General features: G+C 36.6%; 1 protein-coding gene across 1 annotated transcript in view; it reads right to left on the bottom strand.

The window, feature by feature from the left end:
- FREM2 (FRAS1 related extracellular matrix 2) overlaps positions 1-21,935 on the bottom strand; it is a 138,907-nt gene that overhangs the window by 10,044 nt on the left and 106,928 nt on the right. Inside the window, exons 12-20 of the mRNA XM_085320720.1 lie at positions 21,519-21,649; positions 20,255-20,413; positions 18,444-18,747; positions 15,534-15,665; positions 13,989-14,320; positions 5,751-5,943; positions 3,395-3,499; positions 2,104-2,231; positions 1,870-2,004 (exon numbers count right to left, since the gene is read on the bottom strand). Coding sequence (XP_085176846.1) covers positions 1,870-2,004; positions 2,104-2,231; positions 3,395-3,499; positions 5,751-5,943; positions 13,989-14,320; positions 15,534-15,665; positions 18,444-18,747; positions 20,255-20,413; positions 21,519-21,649 — 1,619 coding nt within the window. The remainder of the gene's footprint in view (positions 1-1,869; positions 2,005-2,103; positions 2,232-3,394; positions 3,500-5,750; positions 5,944-13,988; positions 14,321-15,533; positions 15,666-18,443; positions 18,748-20,254; positions 20,414-21,518; positions 21,650-21,935) is intronic.

Here is a 21,935-nt window from a genome sequence, read left to right as displayed (position 1 = left end):
ATCCCATTTACTTCTTTATACCTTTCTTACACTTCCTTCCTTCTATCTTTGCTTCTGATCCTCTGCCAATTTTTTGAAAGTACACATTATTAAGGACTTATTTATAAATATCAGTTCTTCTGATGTGGTACAGGTTATATGAGATATCATAKATGTGAAAACACACCAAAATATTGCTAACATTTATCTTTTTATATTTGAMACMATTTTCTATAGTTCATCCTTGATCRYATTACAGGAATTAAATAAATCAACCCTTTCAGTAGCAAGTTCTCAGTGGGCCTTATATTTCATAAAGGTAAGTTAGGAAGCAACCTATACCCCTGTATATCCCTATAYCCCTGTACAAGACACAACAAAAGGGAAAAAAACACGGTGGACAGAAGTGCTGGGGAGAGCTCAGCATTCAAAAAGATGCAGATTGTTGAGGAAATAATATGAAAGATGCATATATTCCAAAAAAAAAAAAAAAAAGGAAAAAGAAAAAAAGAGTAAGAAGCCTCAAAAAAATCACTCTCAAATAAAAAATGCTGATATATATATGTACATGTATATATGCATATATATTTATATATAAAAAGGTATATATATAATGTGCGCAGAAAGAAAGGAAAACAGAAAGCAAAACATTCTTGCTGGCTTACAGCCTGAGATATGTGTTGGCTGATGGAATGAAATATAACAATACCAACAGAAACTACCGCTACAAGTTATTCAGCTGACATGCTTATTCTTCTTTGAATTCCTTTTCTGTAGTAAARGCCCCAAAATATAGAGCAACAAGGTTTGACAACAAGAATATTTAGCTGAAACATTTTTTATAGATCCATTTTTATTCTGCAGAGAGGAACCCTATCCCCATAGCCTCTTCACAGAAATAATAGTAAAAAAATCATTTCTAATCTGTTTGGAATGCTTCCTTTTAAATGCCTGGATTCAGACTATCAGATTACAAGTCACACAGCTTCAAACACCTGACTGACACAGTTGGCTTCCAGCTGTGGTTTTGAAAGAAAAGCAAGCRTGGCCTGATCAAGCTCTTCTTTTGTGGAGTAAATGTCTAGTGAATAGGAAACAAAAAGTGCATATTCAGCTACAGTCACTGGACTTTAGCCATGCAGTTTGTAACAATGGTAAGAGCAGTGGCATGGGTAAATATTATGCAAAAGGCTGTGACTATGTCTCTTAAGCATCCTATTTTAAGTTACTAGTTTTATTTCAGTTTCATAGGCAAGTCTTTGTGCTACCAGTGGCTGACTCATAATGGCAATGCATTACTGTACTTTGCACAGTTGAGGTATTTTAAACAAGAGTTCTTAGAAACATAATCCATTAGGATTTGTTGGGTGAGAAAAGTACCGTCAAAATTCTTTCTGCCTATTTGCTATGGCCATCAACTTTGCATATGGACAATTAGGGATGATACAAATCACCGATGGTGGACATCCCACCTCCATGGGACTATAGTGCATGAGATATGTGGTGCCTCAAGAAGCAGAAAGCCCTGGAGATCTGTCCATCTCAGTACAGCATGGATCCTGATTATAGAGGTGTTTCAGGAAACAGTTATGGGCATTTAGAGATAGGAGACACTGAAAGTAGTGGGATAAAGCAGAGCTGGGAGGTTGAATGCTGTGCATGTGCAAGACTTCTCAGAATGAGGATAGTGATAGTACAATACTCACTACTGTGAGTCCTTCCAAGTTGGTCAAATTGGTTAAATACCAAGAGAGAATATGCACAGTCCTCACTCAGTTTGTTGATAAGCAAGTAAATTCAGTTTCTAGCAYTATTAATATAGGACCACCAAAGGCAATTTGAGAATTAATATAAAAGGGAAACATGACAAAGATAACACTGAGACGATACCTGTTGGAATCGGATATCCAGATCAAATGTGATTGGCTCTCGGGGATTGCAGATCACTGGTAGGCTGTACTCCTGGTGTGGAGCAGTGGTACAAGCTATCAGCTTCACAGTGTATGTTCCAGAATAGTCACGAACCTGGAGCGTGTGCGAGAGAGAGAGATGGCTGTTACAGAAACATTCTAAGTAACAGCTTGGGGTAAAGGAAGACACAGGAAGTGAAGGCTGAGGTTTTACCGCAAAATCTGAAACAAAGCTCCACTGCTGTCTTGGCTGATTGTATGTTGGCTCACTTCGGATGAGGCTGAGGCTAAATGTCAGGCCTGGGTGATCAGCTGACATGACCATTGAAGTTAGAGATGAAGCTAGAAACATGCCAAAAGACAGGTTTGTCAAATTAACTGCAGGCTCTCAGAGTCTGAAAAACATTCCMAATAATTCATAACCCATAATTCCAAAGTCAGTATTAATACCTTCATATGTCACTGGCTTTTAGTAACAGAAGCTAGCAAAACCAATTACAATCAACGTAGGTGTGCTCCCTGACTCTTGTTCAGGTATCTATGAAGCAGTTGCTTCTGGGCAATGTAACCAGGACTGTATGAAGATTAAATTTAACAGAAMGGGAAACCAGCAAAAGTAGAATTGCAAAGATCTATAATCCCACCTATTTTTAACTTGGAATGTCAAACCATAGAACATAAAATAATTTCTCTTAGAAGTGTAACTCTTTCAGCTCTGCAYGATATACAAAACCTAACATGTAGAGAACAGTTATCAAGAAGTGGAATCAGTATGAAGGAGTTTTATGGGTTAATAAAACCAAGTTAAACTAAATGAGATTTCTTAAAATGATTTTTACCTTCCCATTATTGTTCAGMAGATTTAATTTAGTTAGATAATCTTTTCCATTGCCAGCATTCATGCTCRGATGTATGTCTGTAGACAATCTTACACCTGTGATTATTCTGAATAAAGGCAGTGGAATTTAAACAGATTAAATTGCAGGAGCAGGTCTTTGGCAATGACTAATTTAATGGCTGAGAGAATGTTTTATCAATAGAGTGATATAATGATCCTACAAGAGCTTTTTTTATTCTTGGAAACAGGTATAAATAACATACAAAGGCTGCAAGTTATAAAGGAAATTGTAACGCTAACCAAGTCAGAGAGGAACATAAATAGACAGATAGTTATAGCTTTTGGATTAAAAATGTATGTTTACAGATCCCTACAGGACAGTATGCCTACATCTTCACCGTTCATAAATCAGTCTCTTGATYAAGTGGAACTACCCACTTTGCATCAGATTCAGGTATATTTCATTACGTTTGCTAGTATGACTACTATCATTAGTGGCAAGTAAGAAATTTTAAACACAGATTAAATCCTTAGCTGGAGTTCACAGTACATCAAAAATTCAGWTTTCAGTAGCAGAAATAAGAAAAATGAATCATATAAAATACTGAAGGGATTACTTTATTTTTAATTCTTTTTGTGATACTACCAAAATGTAGATTAAGCTTACCAGGATGGGACATCACAAACAAACCATGAAACCGGGCTTCAGTCTTGAAGTTGACAACTAAGCGCCCCTCTTCACTGATACGCATGCTGGTTGGGTAGAGAGAACCTGCCAGCAGAACCAATCCATAGAGATCATTTCACTTGCAGAGGACAAATAAGTTGCACTTTTACTAACATCAGAAATCTTCTATTTCCCCTTGTCRTATCAGCTATGCAGGAAGGGCCCTGCTGGTATCTTTTGGGTTGACTCAAGATCCTTCTCAAGCAAGAATTTACATAGAGGGGCCTCTAGTTTTCATAGTGCTTCAGTCTTCTGAAGTATATGCAGAACTTCTCTGCAAAGTCATGGTTTTACATATATTATCAAGGACTCACACAGATGCTCTGCTAGACTGAGAAAAGTTCACAGCACAGAATACATTTGGTTTTGGGCAACAGCACAATCARCTACCAGGGGCTTCGGTTGAGGGAAGAATCCTTTTGTTTTCAACAGGTATTCAAGCTGACTCCTACCAATAAAAGCTGCCTCAGAGATGCTCTTTATCATTGCCTCCCTGTATACTGTCCCAAGGCAACACCTGCCAGCATTGTGGTAGCAGCTGTCAATTGTGACTTGCATGGTAGTCAGATTGTGGGTGCTTGACTCTGTGAAACTCATTCTGACAGATTTTGTATTGCTGGCATTTCTAGCATGAATCTAGCCTGAAACATGGACTTCTAATCTCAGATTAAAAGGTTTGTTATATGTCAAAAGTGGTAAATTGCTGTAGCTGGCATCCAAGTYTTTTTTTCTCTAACCATTCAAAGTTCCAGAGTTTAGCCATTTCCTGCAATGCTCACTTGCAGAGAGCCAGTGATGCAGCATGGGCCTGTGTGCAAGGGCAAGAAGAAAACAGGAAAGTTCCTTCATAGATGYGTTAGAAACCTGACACATTCACCAATGTGAATGTGTACCACCTGTACAAAATCACCTGCACCAAATACATATATTGGACCATTAGAAATTGAAGACCTTGACTCCTTTAAAATTTTACGTGGATTTTTTGTAGGACAATTATATGTAACCAGTGCTACAGAAGTGAACTGAGAAGTAGTTTACTCACCCCTCCCTACTCAGAACAACAGCTGTCCCTTGTGCAAGGCATGGCAGGGAAAAGTGTTAACTCTATACTGCTCAAATCAGATCAGGGTATGTTGGGGGCCTATTCTCATCACTATGTTTATCATATGTTCTGTGCTTGCCATTTTCAAAGGGAGATGTTAATGTTCAGCATCATCTGATGTGGGCCATCAGCTTACTGAACAGAGGAAAAAATTAAAGCATTAAAGTCAGTAAAATGGGGACCTATATGCACCACACAACTGCTGAGACCAGGGATTAGCCCAGCTGTTACTCAGTGACTAGTATGTCAGATGATCTATAGCATGTGGCTTATTCTTCATGCAAGGCATGGCATGTGCCTATTTTCTTGTGCATTGCAGATTCCCCTTGCCACTCCTCATTTCTTATTCTTAATAGGAGGACAGGAACAGTATCACAATGACTTCTGAAGTTCAGCTATAGTTTGCAGAAACAAAAAATGTTTTTATGCTCACACTGTAGTCCCAAGATTGTTAAGTGTACMTACTTAGTCATAGCTGCCTCCTTTATTCTACCTGAGGTTGGGACACATATGGAATCTCTGAAGCTTAATGCTAGGYGCTACTAAGTAGATCCACACATACAGAACAAAGGAGCTTATAGTTTTGACTATACATTTTAATCTATCCTAAATAGTTCTATGTCACTGGATTTTTTAAATATGCCATCTTTTGGCAAAGCTAAATTCTATAAATATATTGTTTTACCTGTGGACAAAATACTATCACAAATATTTATCAGCAATATTTATCCCTCTTAAAGAATATTTTACAGCTTACTACTTCAACACATGGGACAGATTATATCCACTATATACTTCTGTTTCTTTTGAATGTTTCAAAATTAACATTTTTAAAATAGCAAAATTTTCTGAAATTGTACATTCATGACCAGGAAAAAGTAATAGGTATCTCAGAAAAGTTTCAGTTTTTCTCATTAAAATGCAAACATCTTGTGTGACAACAGAGTATAAATATAAAATGAACATTGAGGTAATGTCAAAAAAAGAAGTAGAATAAATATTTTAATTTTTGCATGCATACTTGAAACATAACAAGCATGTCAGGTGCTAGGCAATGACAGATTGTTTGCAACTAATAATAAATGATATAAAATCTTTCTCTAGTATTAGAATGACTGAAAATCATCCTACTGTGTGCAAATCATAATCTTAGTAATGGAACAATGAGCTGATGCAACAAAATCCGACACCCACCTTGGAGCTCTGCTTCAGGTGGGCTACCAATCCCATCCTTCCACAGGATGGCAGTGTCATACACAAAAGTCAGCCGGAGCTCGGACTGTAGGTCAAAATGCTGCCAGCCTCCTACACCCACTGGGGAGTGGAAAACGTAAGAAACATACAAGGGTACTCTCAGGGTGACATAGGACTGTACTAGGTTGAGAACCTATAAAAAGGAAAATGGTTTTAGGTTAGTGGTAGCAAAAGGTAGAATTCTATAGGTAATCCTAATGCAAGGGAAAAACTAGACAGATCTTGAACTAACTATCACGCCTGAGTTAAATTCTCTCGTTTTCCAAATTACAGATGATGAGTAAAGCATCACATTCCAAGGGATTTCAGCTGAGCCTTTCAAGTTCCCTCTYTGTATTTCAAACCAAATATTTACTCTAGTACATTAAAAAAAAAAAAGACTTATTCTTGTTTACATTTTGTAGGTACCTAGATGAAATGGCTACAAAAGAAAACTATTAATATTTTTAAAATATCCTTGTGCATTTCCCCTTTAGCCAACTCTACTGCTTACATTCTTACATTACTATCCTGTAACACGCTCTACTAAACGACCCTGAATTTGCCTTGAGTTGACTGCAAGACAGAGTCCTTGGACTGTACTTTTTCATCTCTGGAACTATTTCTTCCTCTGTGACTGGATAGTAAAAGATATAAAATTCAGTTTGCTTATGAACAAAAGACAAAAAAAAATCTRCCAATGAAGGTACATGGAAAAAGAATATATTTCCATTATCTTCTTCAAAAAAAAACGATATATAAWTTTTAGTGATAAAGTAGAKKAGGGCTGGAATATCAKAGGGGGCAAATTTAATGACCTTGARAACTAGAATAGAACCGAGATGAAATTCTGTAAATATAAAGTATAGGTAATAGAAACCCATGACAAGGATTTCTTCTAGAAATGAAAGGCTTTATTTAGAAACAATGGAGAACAAAAAAGATTCTGGTATGTTAGTTGATCATATCATAACTACGACCTTCCTACCCTCTTCATGTGCTATGATCCTAAGATAAACTGAGGAATGGAGTGGAAATTGGAAACATGCATGACATCATACAGAGCACCAGAGAGAGCTTATCTGGACCAGCTTTGATCCTCCATGCTTGAAAAAGCCTAATTGCCATTGTAGACTGTAGAAAAAGAAATCAACATAATCACAAGAATGGAGAAATTGTCTCTGGAGAAGATAGTAAATAGCTGACTTGTTCAGCTTAGTGCAACCAAGGCTGAGAGGAAGCAAGAACTCTGTTTTATAACCATGGCAGGGAAGAAGAACTACTGATGACAAAAGATGGTGCTGCCATGGGCATAAGCTGGACAAGCTAAATTCAGTCTAGAAAATCAGAAGAACTTCTAACTCTCATTGTGRTAATGGCTATGAAATTCTGTCAGTTTTTGGATGAACTTTGCTAGTATAGGCACCATGTTATACACAGTTAAAGTCCTTGACAGCAGTGGYCTGGATCCAGTGATGAAAAAAATTTCTTCTAGCTCTATGTCTTATGTCACTTTTCTTTCCAATCTTTTCCTGAATGGCAAATGTTTAGTATCATTCATGTACACAGTACATAAGGCAATCTATTAATGGGGTTTGTAAGCAACATTTTAGGCTTGTCTTGCCTCCATTCAACAAGGGCATAGTGTTAATGAGCTCAATCCMTTTGTACTGACAGAAATCCAGCAGTACAGAATTAGTTCTGGGGAAAGTCTGCTTGAAGCACTGCTTCTTTGTCATACATTACCACTGCTCTGTGGGAAAATATGAAATCAGAGGGCCAAAGAATTGTTTCCATTTTTGGGATCCTAAAATTTAAAGGCTCTTCTCTCTTAGCAAAACCCGTAAGATACGTCTGTGCAGTAGGGTTGCTTGCCCTACCCTAGGGATTTATTCTTGTTCTTAGAATGTCAGTATAGCTGCCATTATGTGTGATCCATGATATGTAAGGAGAGGAAATAGTTCTTGCTAAATTAACTGGTTTAATTTTTATGCACATGAGTCCCTCTTCAGGCACTCATTCACAAGTGTAGAGGATAATCTACAATAGTGATAGCCAGTGAGATTAACTGAACCAATATCTTTTGTATCCTAAGAGTAATTAAAAACTCATTTCTTGATGAAAAGTAAAACATATATGACTCTTCAGACATCAGAACAAAAATATCTCAGGACACTGCATAGCAAATACAGAGGATCTTTTTGATACAATTAAAATAATAAAGAAATTCATTGCAGAGGAAAACTGTGTCAGAGTAAGTGAGCAGAACCCTTCCCTGAAAATGAATCAGTGGAATGTGTTACATGATGGAGAAGCCCTACTTCTCTGACCCTATTAATAATGTCATTTAGTTGAACATGTAAAAACATTCTTTCCATTGAGTTATCTTATTTTCCAGCACTGCCTGCAAAGCCTAATGAAAATAGCCAGCTGTTCATATTTTATCTCGATGTGACACTGATGAAACCAAAATGGTAACTTAGAGCKATGTAAGTGCAGGATCAGTTTAACTGCTACAGAGAGACACAACAGGTGCATTATGTATGTATGCATCCTATGTACAGGAAATTTTAGCAATTTTATTGATGAACCTTTATTCATTAGCATTGATTTCATATAATAAAAAATAAAATTACTTATGAGAGTTGGTGTGACTTTTAGCCTTGTGATGCTAGAAGAGAACACAGACTCTACAGCTGCACCTGAATCTAAGCAAAAAAAGAAGGAGGATGATGGAACTGGGAAAATTGTTTAATATGCTGTGACAATGTCACGTCTGGAAAAATCAAGAAGGCAGTAGGCAAATATTGTTCCAAGCAAGGAACAGATTCTTACAATTAATATCTCAAAAATGTAGATTGAAAATCATTCAAATAGCTAATCACAAAAGTAATTTGTGTGAAGGAAAAACATCATTTATATTAGGCACAATATAAATGTAGGAAGTGTAGGAAGTAGAAGTTCACACACTTTTTTACAAGATAAATTATCAGAGCATAAAGCCTATTATTGAACATTGACAATTCCCTTTCAACACTTAAGAAATCTTACTGAGGTTTCTATACGTGTTGTTTGTTCCCCTTTCTGATGCAAACGGCAAACTTCATTAAGTGAAAAACAACGGGTTTGAGAATATGCCATACAGTAAGTGAGAATATGTACAACAAAAAATATTTTCAGTTAAGGCCTTCCAGAGCACAGATTCTATTCTGCATTTAGTACTGAATTTTATTTATCTGGCTTAGATTTCCAGAGGGCAGAACCTGGCCCAGAAAAATGGTCTTAGAACTTTGGGATGTGATGAGTAACAGAAAGAGATAGTGTGTGCGTGTACGCGCTCACACTGCTAATACCGATAAAATCAGAACTAGAAATTAGAAATAATACCATTTCATGTTTGATATTGTATCTCCTAATGAACTYAGCTTTTCATGAGGACGGCAATTTTCTTGTCCAAATTATCTTAAGCCTGATTTCCTATTGCATTTACTTGCTGTTTCTGTGAATTTGAGTCACACAAACTTAACAATGCTAACTTAACAGCTGTTTACACAAAAACAAAACAGTAAACTAAGATTTTGCCAAGAAGGTAGATGGTCAGGTAGGTTACAAGTGACATGCAAAGTAGGTTTGTTCAAAGAAGTCTGAATGGAGGTGAGAATGAAGCATAGCCCTGAATGCCAGCTCCTTGAAATGTTTAACCTCTGACTTTGTTACACAGCTGGTATAATAACTTTACAATAGAGTTTTGTGTTCTTAGCACTTACTAACTTCATCTGTTTGCAGCTGGAAGAAAAAAAAAAGCTTGAATGTTACTATGCTTCGATGTCAAAGGAATACAACTTGTAGGGTTTTCTTAAACTTGATTGTGACAGCTGACTGACATAAAAATCTGAAAACAGAAACTTCTGTCCAAATGTACCAGCTAGTGAGATTTTTAGGACAGCTGACTTTTCCCCTTGAAATCTGATTTTATTAAAATTAGATCCAGTAAAGTTGGGAATATACTGTTTCTATATATATTAAAAAAAAAAAAACAAAAACCCTCTAGAAACTGCCTTGTATAAACTGAGGCAATATATTGATGTTTTTTAAATCTATTTTTATATGGAATTTCCAAACGCTTCAATGCCATAACATATGTAGCATAAATGGGAATTGAATATATTGAAAAAGACACTTTAGAGTTTTGGCCAAAAGTAACTGTTTTTGTTAGGGTAAAACAAACTACAACTACAGTAGCTTCAAACTATCAATCTGTACATTAAAATACTTTAGTGTATGTTCTTCATCTTGTTTCTGGCAAAGATTTGCATAACTAGCTGTTGTTAAAAACTTGTTTGTTATTGTTAAAATTGTTTGAATGGTAATTTCCTTGAGTCCTTATGCCAAGTCGGGCAATGGACTGGAACGAGAAAAAGTAACTTCCACGGATAAATACTTGGTCTGAATAACACAGAAGCCTTTAGATGCCAAACTTTCTAGCTAAAGTAAATAGTTACAACCATAGGAAATGAGATCAAATGACTCTTCATACACTGCTAAATAAGTGTAGTCCAATACTTCAATATATACTCCATTAAAGGATAATCACTTATTTGGTTTTCACTTTCTTTTTAAAAAACTTTATTTGAAGAATGTCTGCCATTTTTCTAGCACCTCTGTCTGAGATTCTGAGATGTCTGCAGTATTTAACTCTGACAATGTCTTCATAATGTAAGGTCCAGACAGAGATCACAGTCCAACCTTTATCAACCACCTGAAGACATAGGGAGGAATCTCTCATGTAGGTGACTTTCATTTTTTTAAGGTCTCACTACATCAGAAGACAGACCTTGAATTTCAGGCTGTGAGTAAACATTGTCCAAATGAAAAATGTTGCTGCTAATCATCAAGGGTGATCCTTATTTTAGCAAGAACAAAGGTTTAATCCAAATGAACTGGCTCATTTAGAGAGCATTTTTTTTAATATAAGTTCATTAAACTGCAYGTCTAAATCTGTATTTAGATATATAAATGCCTGATTTTTCAGACGTGGTGAATATRGGCTGATCCCAGGAACTAAGCATCAAGCTATATACTGAAAGAAATGCTGCTTGCAACTCACATAGGGTTTGCTCATGCACAGGGTAATTGAGAAAGAGAATAGGTCACATGTGAAAAAAAAAAGAAAACTAAAACCTTCTCTGAATGTATTATGGCAGTTCATGAGTTCATGGGAACAAGTTAAGACAGCTGCAGCCTGCAGCAAGCACAAGGAGCACTGCCAGAGGAAATACACCAGCTGCAGGTCTCCCACCYCACTTTTTGTTGACTGAACCTCATCTTCTTCCCCTGCTATAGCAGGAGCTCCCACAAAGAGAAGCTCCGCATCACCAGGCTCTTGCCACTTGCTGTTGTGACATCTCTCTGTTTGAATCATCAGTGCTATTTTTTGACCACAGAGGTACTGGAGAGCTAGAATGGACAGACAGAATTTGGCATTAAAGATCTAGCCAAAATCTCTCTGGTAAATTTGAATACCAAGCTACTAAATTTGCAGTTGGAGCAGGATGTGGCAAAGAGTTTTTGTTATTTCCTTATCTGTTCTGTTGGTATGGYAGAACTTAAGCTTCCTTTGTGTGCTAAAAAAACCATGGTGAAAGCCATAGCTGCCAGTTTCCTCTCAGAGAGGAGGATTATTAATTGTTCACTGAAGGAGAAAAAACCAACAATGGTGACAACCACAGAGCCAGGGCAATGACTGCCTCCCCTCTCAGCTGGAGGGGGTCATGTGAAGATAAAGACCAAACTTGGAGAAGAATTAAATGAAGGCGGGGGGAAATGGGGAAGGCAGTGAAGCGCATACCAGCTGTGGGGTGATGTTTCACTGCAAGAAGTAATTCWGCTTGATATTTCACTTACCATGCTGTAACCTTTTAGCCACATCATACAAGGCATTAAAGGATGACTTTAGCTGCAGTTCCTTGGGTCTCATGTCTCATGTTCCTCCTCTACTTTTAAGAGAGGGATCTTACCTAAGATACATAAAGCTTCTGGAAAAGCAAGTTCAATGCTGTTCCTACTCCACACTACCATTGTGCATTCACTCTGTAATCAAATATATGTATTTTTTCATTTACTAGAATATAGGAATGCTTCTTATTTTGTTGTCTGCTGTATCCATGCAAACATATATAGGTTTTATTTATACTCTCATTTGTAAACTAAACTAAACTAACCACCCAGTCTTTTTTTTGTGCCCTGTAGGGCACAAAAGACTTAGAAAAGAAAGGATTAAAACATGTCTTCCTTCCTTTTTCACTGTGGGAGAAGCAGCTGGATAGGCTGACAGCCGCTTGGCAACTTGGTGTGCTTATGATTGTGTTGTGTGGGAAAGAAGACTATACGGCTGCTTATTGTATGTCTTCCTGGGCATAAAGAGATAATCGAAGGAAAGATGAGTTAAAGAAATGAAATCATTCCGAGAACTGGGGAGACTGCTGTCATTTTTATCTTGTGGGAATGTGGAAGGCTTACAGCCCCCACTCGCATGCCTCCCCTTCTCTGACAGGGTCATGGTTCCAGTGGAATGTACCTGTAGGAGGATCTGCTTGTAGCACAGCAGCCCCGAGCAGATGCAACAACAGTGAGCTTCAAAYATCAGGGCAGAATACCCTGAATTGGCATAACAGAAAAAGAACCAGTATAGAGAAGAAAGCACTGAGATGAGATAGTCATGAAGGTCTTTGTGTCTAAGAAGGGGACAAGCTCTATGTTGTTCTGGTCTTACATTTTAGAGAGTATATGGTCTCTAGTGAAAAGGGGAAGAAAAGGAAAGCATTTACACACAGGGTAAAWTTTAGGCATGTCAGTATAAAAAGAAGAGAAAAATCAGCCTGTGGGATTGGGTATCTTAAATGTCCATTGGCACCTACGCTGTTAGTAATAAAACAGCTTTGTCTGCTATTCTACTTGCCCATAGGTTTCTTTAGGCAACACCACACTGTTCTCATGTGTAAAGTCTCATGCCATTCGGGACTGAAAAACTAAGAATTTGTCCATTTTAACCTACTGAGGAACAGATGGGTCACTGGCAAGACGAATACCCTTTAGAAAGCAGATCAGGCAAGGCCATTTCACACAATGGCCCCATCTCTTTTACAGCGGTTCACCAGGTAAGATGTTCCCAGGAGAGTGAGCTAGCCTTGCGACATAGCTCTCAYGGGGTGGATGGATATTTCTGAAAGAAAGTACTGCATTTCCAGTCTTTCTTTCAGGCTATAGGACTATTCCCCAAAGGAACTTTTCTATGCCATAAAATATTGATCTTCACAGCTACAGTTTTTGTACTCTGRATACTGTGGAGTCAGACAGTCTTAAGAAGCAAGTGATTGTGCAGAGAAGACCTGGGGATAAACTTGGTTGTCACTGCAGCAAAGGAAATGCTACATCCTTTTGATTCCATATTATTACAGATTTCTAAGTATTTTCCAAGGGATATCTGAAGATCTCTCTTATTTCCTTGTTTTAATCCTCAAACTACTTTCACAGCTTTGTTCTTTAGCCATCCCATACTGGTAGCTTCTTTTTGCTTCTTGCCTAAGGAATTTTCTGCCGAGTAACARGAAACCACTGTGCTGTCAGCACTGACAGGTTTTGTTTAACAGAGAGCAAGAGATTAGTAGGGCCAAACAGCTGGTAGGACAGTACAGTCCATTGTTATTAGGAGGAAAGCGCTTCACTTTATTCATTCATTTACTTTTTTAGCTCTGTTTTAAGATAGTTACATCAAGACTAATACTAAATAGTATACTAAACAGTCCAGTATTATCAATGTGCTAACAATAAGTTTTAGAAGGGTCTCATTMTAAGAAAACACTAAAGTAGCTTATAATACAGTAAAAATGGGATGTTTGTCCTAAAATATTGTAAAACTATATTGGGTGAAAATCCTAGGAAATTTAACTCAAAAGAAGTTATTCCTTTGATTACGATTGGACTAGGGTTTCACACACAGTCTACTAGGATTTAATGGATATTTATAGATTTAAGAAATAAGATAGGCTTAGGAGAACTCTATATATTGTAAGGAAAAAAAGAACACTTTTCTTTTTAGACTAAATTAATATTAAAAAGACTTTTTTCTAGCATAGGTACATTAAAAGGGAAATCATTCCTTTTAAGAACACATTACTGAATCAAATAACAATTTGGTACCTGTCCATCTGTCCCAATGGTGCCTCCACAATCTGTGAGGAGCTCAGACATATCATAATAGCTAACAAATTCCCATAAACAGGCTTCCAGGTTCAGATTGCGGTAGAAGCGTAAGGTATTGGAGCCTCTAATTGTTGAGCTGTACTGATAGGGAATGGTTTCTCCAATCACATCTGGATTTTTTGTAGCATCAGTCAAGAAACTATGGTGAGTCTTTACTTCTGTGTAGTCCAACAAGTTAGAACATTTATGGTTTCCAACTCTAGTTCCATCAGGACTAAGTGTCAGCTCAAAGTTGGAGAGCTCTCTTGTGGAAATAACAGGCAGCATGCCTAAAAAGCAATAAATTATAGCAGTGTTACAAACTTTCAATGGCCAGAGTTCTTTAATTTAGCCCACAGTTTGCCAAATCACCAAGCATGTTATGAAGTACTTCCGTATTTTGAATTTATAATAATTAATGTACCTTAGAATTCACATAAAGATACCCTAAGTGTATATGAGAATGTTATTCACAATAATTAGTCTTTATATTATGATAAAGCAAGTAAAAAAATTATAGATKTCCTGAGATAGTTTTCAATCAGGATTGAGTGAAGTTTTCAGAAGCATGTAAGTGATTAAAAGGCTTATGTATTTTTCAAGGATAGCTTTAGTGGTGGTCTGTTTTCAGAAATATAATTTTAGATTACATTTTTCCAAGCTAGACCAAGTATAGCATAGTTTATTGATAGGACATAAAAGAGATTATTCTCAAATAATTAAAAATGAGCAGCAATTGATAAAGTAAGTACATTTTTTAATGCAAAAGTTTGATTTTTTAAATTATTTTATTTTGATTTCCCAAAAGGTAGTGCAACTTAGTGAGYTGATACTGTATCTAGCACAACTTGATAGAACAATTTATAAATATTCATTAAGATTACTTAAAACCCCTGTGAAATGAGTGTCATTATATTTATCTTACAAATGTAAAAACATGATAAATAATTAATTCCAAGTAAAACAGCTAGTGACTTGCAGTTTTGGGGTGGGAGAGCTTGAGCTGTCTCTGTTGAGTGTTAGATTATGCATGACCAGCTATTAAAGTAACATCTACACATTGCACAGGCAATGCTCCTAAGTTTATATCAAACTCTGTTTTCTGAAGGGCATTCTATAAGCAATATTTAGACACCTAGGAGTATAAGGAGACTTACTTATTTTTCTTAGAATACTAGCTGCATAACACTTTATACTCCACAGGATAATTTYTTCCTTGGTATAACTCTATGGGCTTCAAAGGAGTTTTACAAAGTGTAGGTCTAGCCCAATTTATGTAAACTGTACAAGTAATCTGAAAACAATCTTCAGATCAAAGAATATATATCAATACAGCACCTTACACACCTTGCTGCAAACTAGACTTGTTTATGACATTTTTCTCTGACTGGATACGTTAAAAAGATTAGATGATGACACCGGCTATTTCAAATAACATGACTAAAAAATAACTCAAATAACTTAAATAACTTGTTATATAACCCACATCTGGTTTTATCATACCATCAATATGTGGCATAGTGACTGTCAATTTGATGAGATTGGCATAATCTGGATCTTCTGGGCCAGTATAACGCAATTTGGCAGAGAACGGTTCTGCTCCAACTACTCCTGACATACGGGGTTGACAAAGACCTAAAGGAAACAGAGGAAGTAACTTTATGGTCAGACAAAATAATCCATTGCATTAATTTTGGAAGCATTTTTTCCACTAYATTGATTTTCAAAACAAGGACAATTTTCCGGAATGACAAGTAAATGCTTTGGGCAGCATTAATCACAGGTTTGAACAGGAATTTCTACAGATGATGATTCAAATAGAAACCATTGATCAACTGTATCACATTTTCAAAACCAGGTGATGACACTGCACTTGTACGTATTCAGTTGCATGTGTCACTATACTTGCAAAGTAAGCAGCAGGTACCACACTTCCTTACTGAAGTCCTCAGGGGCATATTATCCCTTAATTCCTTGCACTCCCTTACGCACGTATCTAATCTCATCAGTACTCAGTTGCTTTTAGCACTGGATTAGAACGTGGGCCTGTATCTACCTTCCCAGGACCTCCTATGAGGAAGCCTCCTGTTCCCTCAGTGAGCAGTATGTAATTAGAATCACAGTGTCATAAACTAATTTGAGTTGGAAGGGACTTTTGGAAGTCATCTGATACAATCCTATGCTCCAGGTAGAACCTGCTTCAAAGTCAGACCAGGTTACTCAAGGCTTTGTCCAGCTGAGTTTTGAATTTCTCCAAGGATGGAGAATCTATAACTTCCTTCTGTTCCTGTTAGTTTTGGCAGCCTCTTCTAGTATTAGTCCTGGCTTGTAAAATCAACCGATTAGGTTTGTAACAAGCTAACCATATGATCAGAGATCCATGCAATTTCTAGTCACATGATTCAATGCAGTGGTGTCTTCATCCTGCTCTCATGCACACTGTCATGGAATGGCTAAAGGTTCTGAAGGTCCCCTAAGAAAGAAGTTGGCAGAAGTGAAACATCAGAACTGTTCTCTTAGATCATGTTCTGCTCTTTGCTGGCTTGAGGAGTTATGAGAAAAGAGGAGTGCAGGGTGTCATCTTCTGGTGGACTTCATCGGGCTCAAGGGTGTTAAGTTGGAACCTTATGGTGTAAGGTAAAACAAAATCTGTCTTCTGCACAAATGATGGCTTATTTTTTCTCAAATGCAAGTAAGATAYGTTAAAGAGGCTACAGTGCAATTTTTTGTGCAGTCTGACTTCCTTTGGAGAATTTAGTCTGTGCACTGGAGGTCAAACACCCTTAAAGTTGAAAATATTCACAATTTGGTCCAATCTGTTTGACCATTAACCTTCTTTCAAAATAGCACCTAGCACTATTTAACTTTTTGCCCTTACGTTGTACATGGTCTTCAGAATTAGTGACTTCTACATAATGAGTTAGCTCAGGTATTGCAAGTAATACCCACATAGCAGTTCAGTGCTGGGCACAGACCAATTAGCTCTGCTAATTTGTCATTTCTAATCTAAGTAATGTATTATAACACTGKCATAGCCAGTCTGTTTCACATAACCAGACTAGCTCACACAGCACCTGGTTGTCTTTCTCTGAAAAGCGAGGCCCTGCATCTTGTAGACAACACCCTTAGACAGAGTCCTCTTTTGGGTGTAGGATTCTTGGACACTCTGGTAGCATCAGACAAAGGTTATTTGAGCCTACAGTCAAAATATGGAATAAAGGAAGCAGACAAATAGAAATTCTGTAGAATAGATGGAATCCAAGTTCTTAAAGCCCTAATTCAGCAGAAATCAAATTTTTTAACTTAAATATTTAGTTGGAAAGGCCAAGGAAATTAAAAAGATAATGCAAATGAAGCATCAGGTAAATTATTAAGTACTGTAAGATCTTATAAAAAACAGAATAGTTAATGTAACTAGAAAACCAGCACAGACAATATAAAGAATTTGTATTATCTGCAGAAGAGTAATAAAATACAATGTTTTGGAATTTTACTTTGGTTGCTGATAATAACTCATTTTCCAGATTATACAATAATCAGAAGTATCTGCATTTCYAGGATAAAATAGCATATGCCATCAGACCATTTGCATATCAGCTCTCCACCCCTGCTTTGTAATGCTTTTCAGTATAAGTAGGTAGACAAGAATATCTCCGCTGACTGAAAGCATGCAGCATCAGTTCAACATTTATTATTTATCAGAAAATCAGAGAAATAAGGAGGGAGGAGGGGTGAATATTAGGAATAACCAAACCATAGAAAAAGTTTCAGTCTATGCCCTGCTATTGGATACCAGTTGGTTCCAGTAACAGAACCAAGCCAAATCAAAGTTTCTCTCTGGTACTGATTCTCATGTGTCTGTTAAGACATGAATGCCAAATGAACCTTTTCTTCTGTCTAGGTATTCATAATAGCACTTCCAGGTGGACTCTCCAGTGCCTAACAGAAAATGACATCATACTGCACCAYTACTGCAGTTTCAAAGCCAATAGAAACCAAGATTCCACTGGAATCTCGCAGGTAATATAAAACCCAATTTTTAATTCCAATGCATACTGAATACTGTTCTCCAGAACACACAAGTTTATTAGTGGTAAACTATTTAAAGATGACTAATGAAGTCGAGAACTATTCCCTTTATACACTTTTCCACTGTGTTGAGAAAATGAATTTTACACCGCTTCCTGCTTTTGCTCTGCCTCCAAATATGTATTTTTTTCCTTTAGCAATCAAAGTTAAAGTTTTTCCGAGTCTGGAAATCTCTGGAAATTTCTTCAGGGAACAACCGAAGAAACTGAAGAAAAGGTAAGACTGTGACATTAAAACTCCTTGTCATACCACCAGAATTCTTTAGGATGGAATTTAGGATCAAAAAGCAGTCTAGGAGGTTTTCAGCAGGTGATGATATCTTACCTTCTGATAYGCTTATAGTTACAATAGGACTCATAAGCTCAAGACCTTCGTTCCCATCTGAATTCACAGCACGAGCTGCACACTGGACACGAGAGCCAGCTTGAAAGTAAATGGAGTCTAGTGTGATCATCTTGGAGGAAGTGAAGAAAGTATCAAAGTCAATCTCCTTCATCGGGCTAGTAACACCATCAGGACCAGTGGGTGCACTCACAAGCCACCGGTATTGTGTCAGAGTATTATTGATGTTCTCACTGGCACATATTGAACCAGTCTTGTCAAAGTCTTCATATTTAGGATTGCAAGCCTGCAGAACAAGGCAGATGTGTAACAATTTATTTGCTTTATGGCAAAGGAATKTAATTTATCAAGAGTCAGGAAACTCAGCAACACGGAACTGATAACTTCAGCAAATCTCTTAAGAAAACACCTTATTTTGACAGTGATGCTTTTATCACTGTTCTGTTAAATTAGAAGTAGGTTTAATTATGATTACTATTGAAATTAAAAATATCATTAATTTAAATTATGATTTACTGGTCAAAACCTAACATGGTTATGCAGGCACAAACTGCACTTCCATACACTAGTTTAACTTGAATTTCACCCTTTCATCCAATGTTGTAAATGCATCTCACATTTCAAGCTCTTTGTGTTGTTTTCTTGCTATTTGTTTTGTATTTCAGGGAAACATTCCTGTGCATAATGAATGATGTCAGAAATAAACTGAACGTGCAGATGGACCAAATCCTTCCTCAATGCATATGAATATTCATACAAACTATTTTGTCACAAACAATGAATGAATGCAGTAGTACTTCAATGAACAATATTCATTTTCAGTCTGTGACATTCATTGAAAACAGTGGCTCATCTGTTATCTATAGTGATTTTACCAGTACAAATTGCATCTTAATTAAATCAAGGCAATCCAGGAAATAGTATACAGTCATGAAATCATAGACACTTTGTGTGCATCAGACTGTTCTTGGTGATGGACAGGTGAAACATATTTTTCTGATTTTTGTATTCTGAAAGTTGATTTGGTATTCATACAAATCAGATTAGCTCTTAGGTCAGTTCTACCTTAAACTCATGTGTAACTTGCAACAATACAGACTGGTAAGGAGTGCCTTTCTTCTCTGTCCCACCAAGTAAAATACGTGCAATGATGATTAGACTGTGGTAGCTCTATGCCTCCCTATGTCAGCAGAACTCTCAGAAACTCAGATCCATTAAAGCATTTTTGTGGTTTTAGCTGTTGGAGTGTAAGTATATTATCTAACCCAGAACTGTAATGAACACAAACAAGATTTGAGGGTATATTTGGTATTTATTGATTTGCTTGTTTTCTAATTCTTCACTGTGAAAAGATAACTTTTTAAACTTATTTGATAAATGTAACAGCCAGTTTTTCCTTTTATGAGGCAATGACAGAGGGAATTGTTTTTAAATTATACAATTTTTCATATTGCTTACCTGAACATCTTACGTAAAGAAAAAAGAAAGGTACCACACAGTCCTCTTAGCACATACTTTTATATGAAACAACTTTATCCTAGGCAAATAAAGAGTGTTTGCTTTATGAAAGACACAGAACTATTTATTTTCTGCTCTATAGCGATAAATACTATATGAAGAAGGSATCCTTCTTTGAAATGGTCCTTTACCACATCTCACAGGCAATATAAAAGCCAGTTGCCCCTATAAACAATCCCATATAACGAACAAAGCCATATACATTGCTCCTTCAAACAAATCCATAACCATATCCATATCCTGATCTTGTTCCATCTTTTCACATAGATACTCACTGTGATACAGATGACAGGATAACCAGCTACTGGACTGGTTCTGTCTTTAGCTCTAGAAGTATCGTCATATATCAAAAGGGACGCAACTTGAGGGACTGAGGGAAAGGTGACATCTGCCATGCTGTTCATTTCTTCAATGTACACAATGGCCTTGGCTGACTGATAAYGAAAACGCAGAAAGAGTTCTTCATGAATATTTAAATATTCTAGCTGGACTTTGATCAGAATATGTCTAACCTTTGAAATACTGTCCTAAGAGAAGTTATAAAACTCAGTTTCTTGAGCAGCTGAAAAATGATTGAGGCACTGGAATTGGAGAATAACTGAGGTTGGAAAGGACCTGTGGAGATCCTCTTGTTCAACCACCCCTTCCTCAAAGCAAGGTCAAATAGAAGGATGTGTGTGCATATATATATTTACACACACACACACAGACACACACAGACACACACATGTATACACAAAYGTATATGTGTGTATATATATACATTTTTTGAAAGCATATTGCAGATGTTAAAGCAAGCATTACAAGGAACTTTTTCTATTCAGACAACTGAAGATACTAGACTATTTAACTTCTCGTGTCTCAGCATTCTTGAATCACTTAAGTATTTTGGTAGAACTCTGATTTGTACTATATGCTTTAACTGCCTGGTAGAAATGTGTTTTTATCATTAACAAAGGATACACTTCTTCTGTTTGGCTACCTGGAGGCAGATTACTTAAAGTATGATCCTGATGAAGGGGCCAAAGAGTCTGAAGAAATTTTGTGGAGAATCAGAGGAAAATGCTGTTATGTTAAAAGCATGTATGATATAATGCCAGACTACAAAAATGTATGGTCATTTCAGTTTACATAATAAGCATAGTATTAACACTGTTTTGACAGCAGAAGTTGTATTTCATATGACTGCTGGTTTTTTCTGTTTAGAGGTTATACTATATTGTTAGCCACTGTTTCTAAAAGGACACCAGTTTTTAGGACTGATTTGATAAAGCAAATTTATTTGGAAGAATATCTTGAAGTTTTCTGTTCTATATATGTTCTCATTGTCTCTACCATTCCATAAACCCTATTGAAATGGGAACAAAATATTTTGAATAGGTGCTACAACGTCACCTGGGATGATCTGCTTTAGCTTTTAAGTTATAAGCCAAGATGCCATATATAAACCTTGTAAGAAGAATAAAGCTATGAGCTGAAAAGCAAAAAGAGATCTGTTTACCAGATTTTGCTATTGAATATTTTGTATCAATTATTTACCTGTATTTCTGCAACCATGTTCTCATCAGGCTTCAGGTGCACAGTGAAGGCTTCTCTCATCTCCCTAACTCCATCAAAGAGAACTTCAATCTCCACAAAGTGCTGCGTTTCACCCTCCTTAAATTCAATTTCTAAAAATATAATRAGATACTTAATAAGATCTTCTGATCACAACAGTCAGGCTGGAATTCTAGGTTCAGTCACAAGATATCACAGCTGATACTTTTCAAATTACAAATATTCATATGAGTTCATTTAGTTTATTCAATGTGATGCTAAAAACAGTAGTGAATAGCAGGTCACACACACACCAAGAATTGAAAATGGAGCAACTTCATCATCATAAAGAGATTTGCAAGGACTAGGATTTAGCCTAAGAGAACTTAGTATTTTGAAAGTGATTGGTGACTAACTATT

This window comes from Rhea americana, unplaced genomic scaffold (genome assembly GCF_003343005.1).
Source record: "Rhea americana isolate MKP2758 unplaced genomic scaffold, rheAme1 scaffold_65, whole genome shotgun sequence".
NCBI classification, from domain to species: domain Eukaryota; kingdom Metazoa; phylum Chordata; class Aves; order Rheiformes; family Rheidae; genus Rhea; species Rhea americana.
This window is presented reverse-complemented; position numbering and strand designations above follow the sequence as displayed.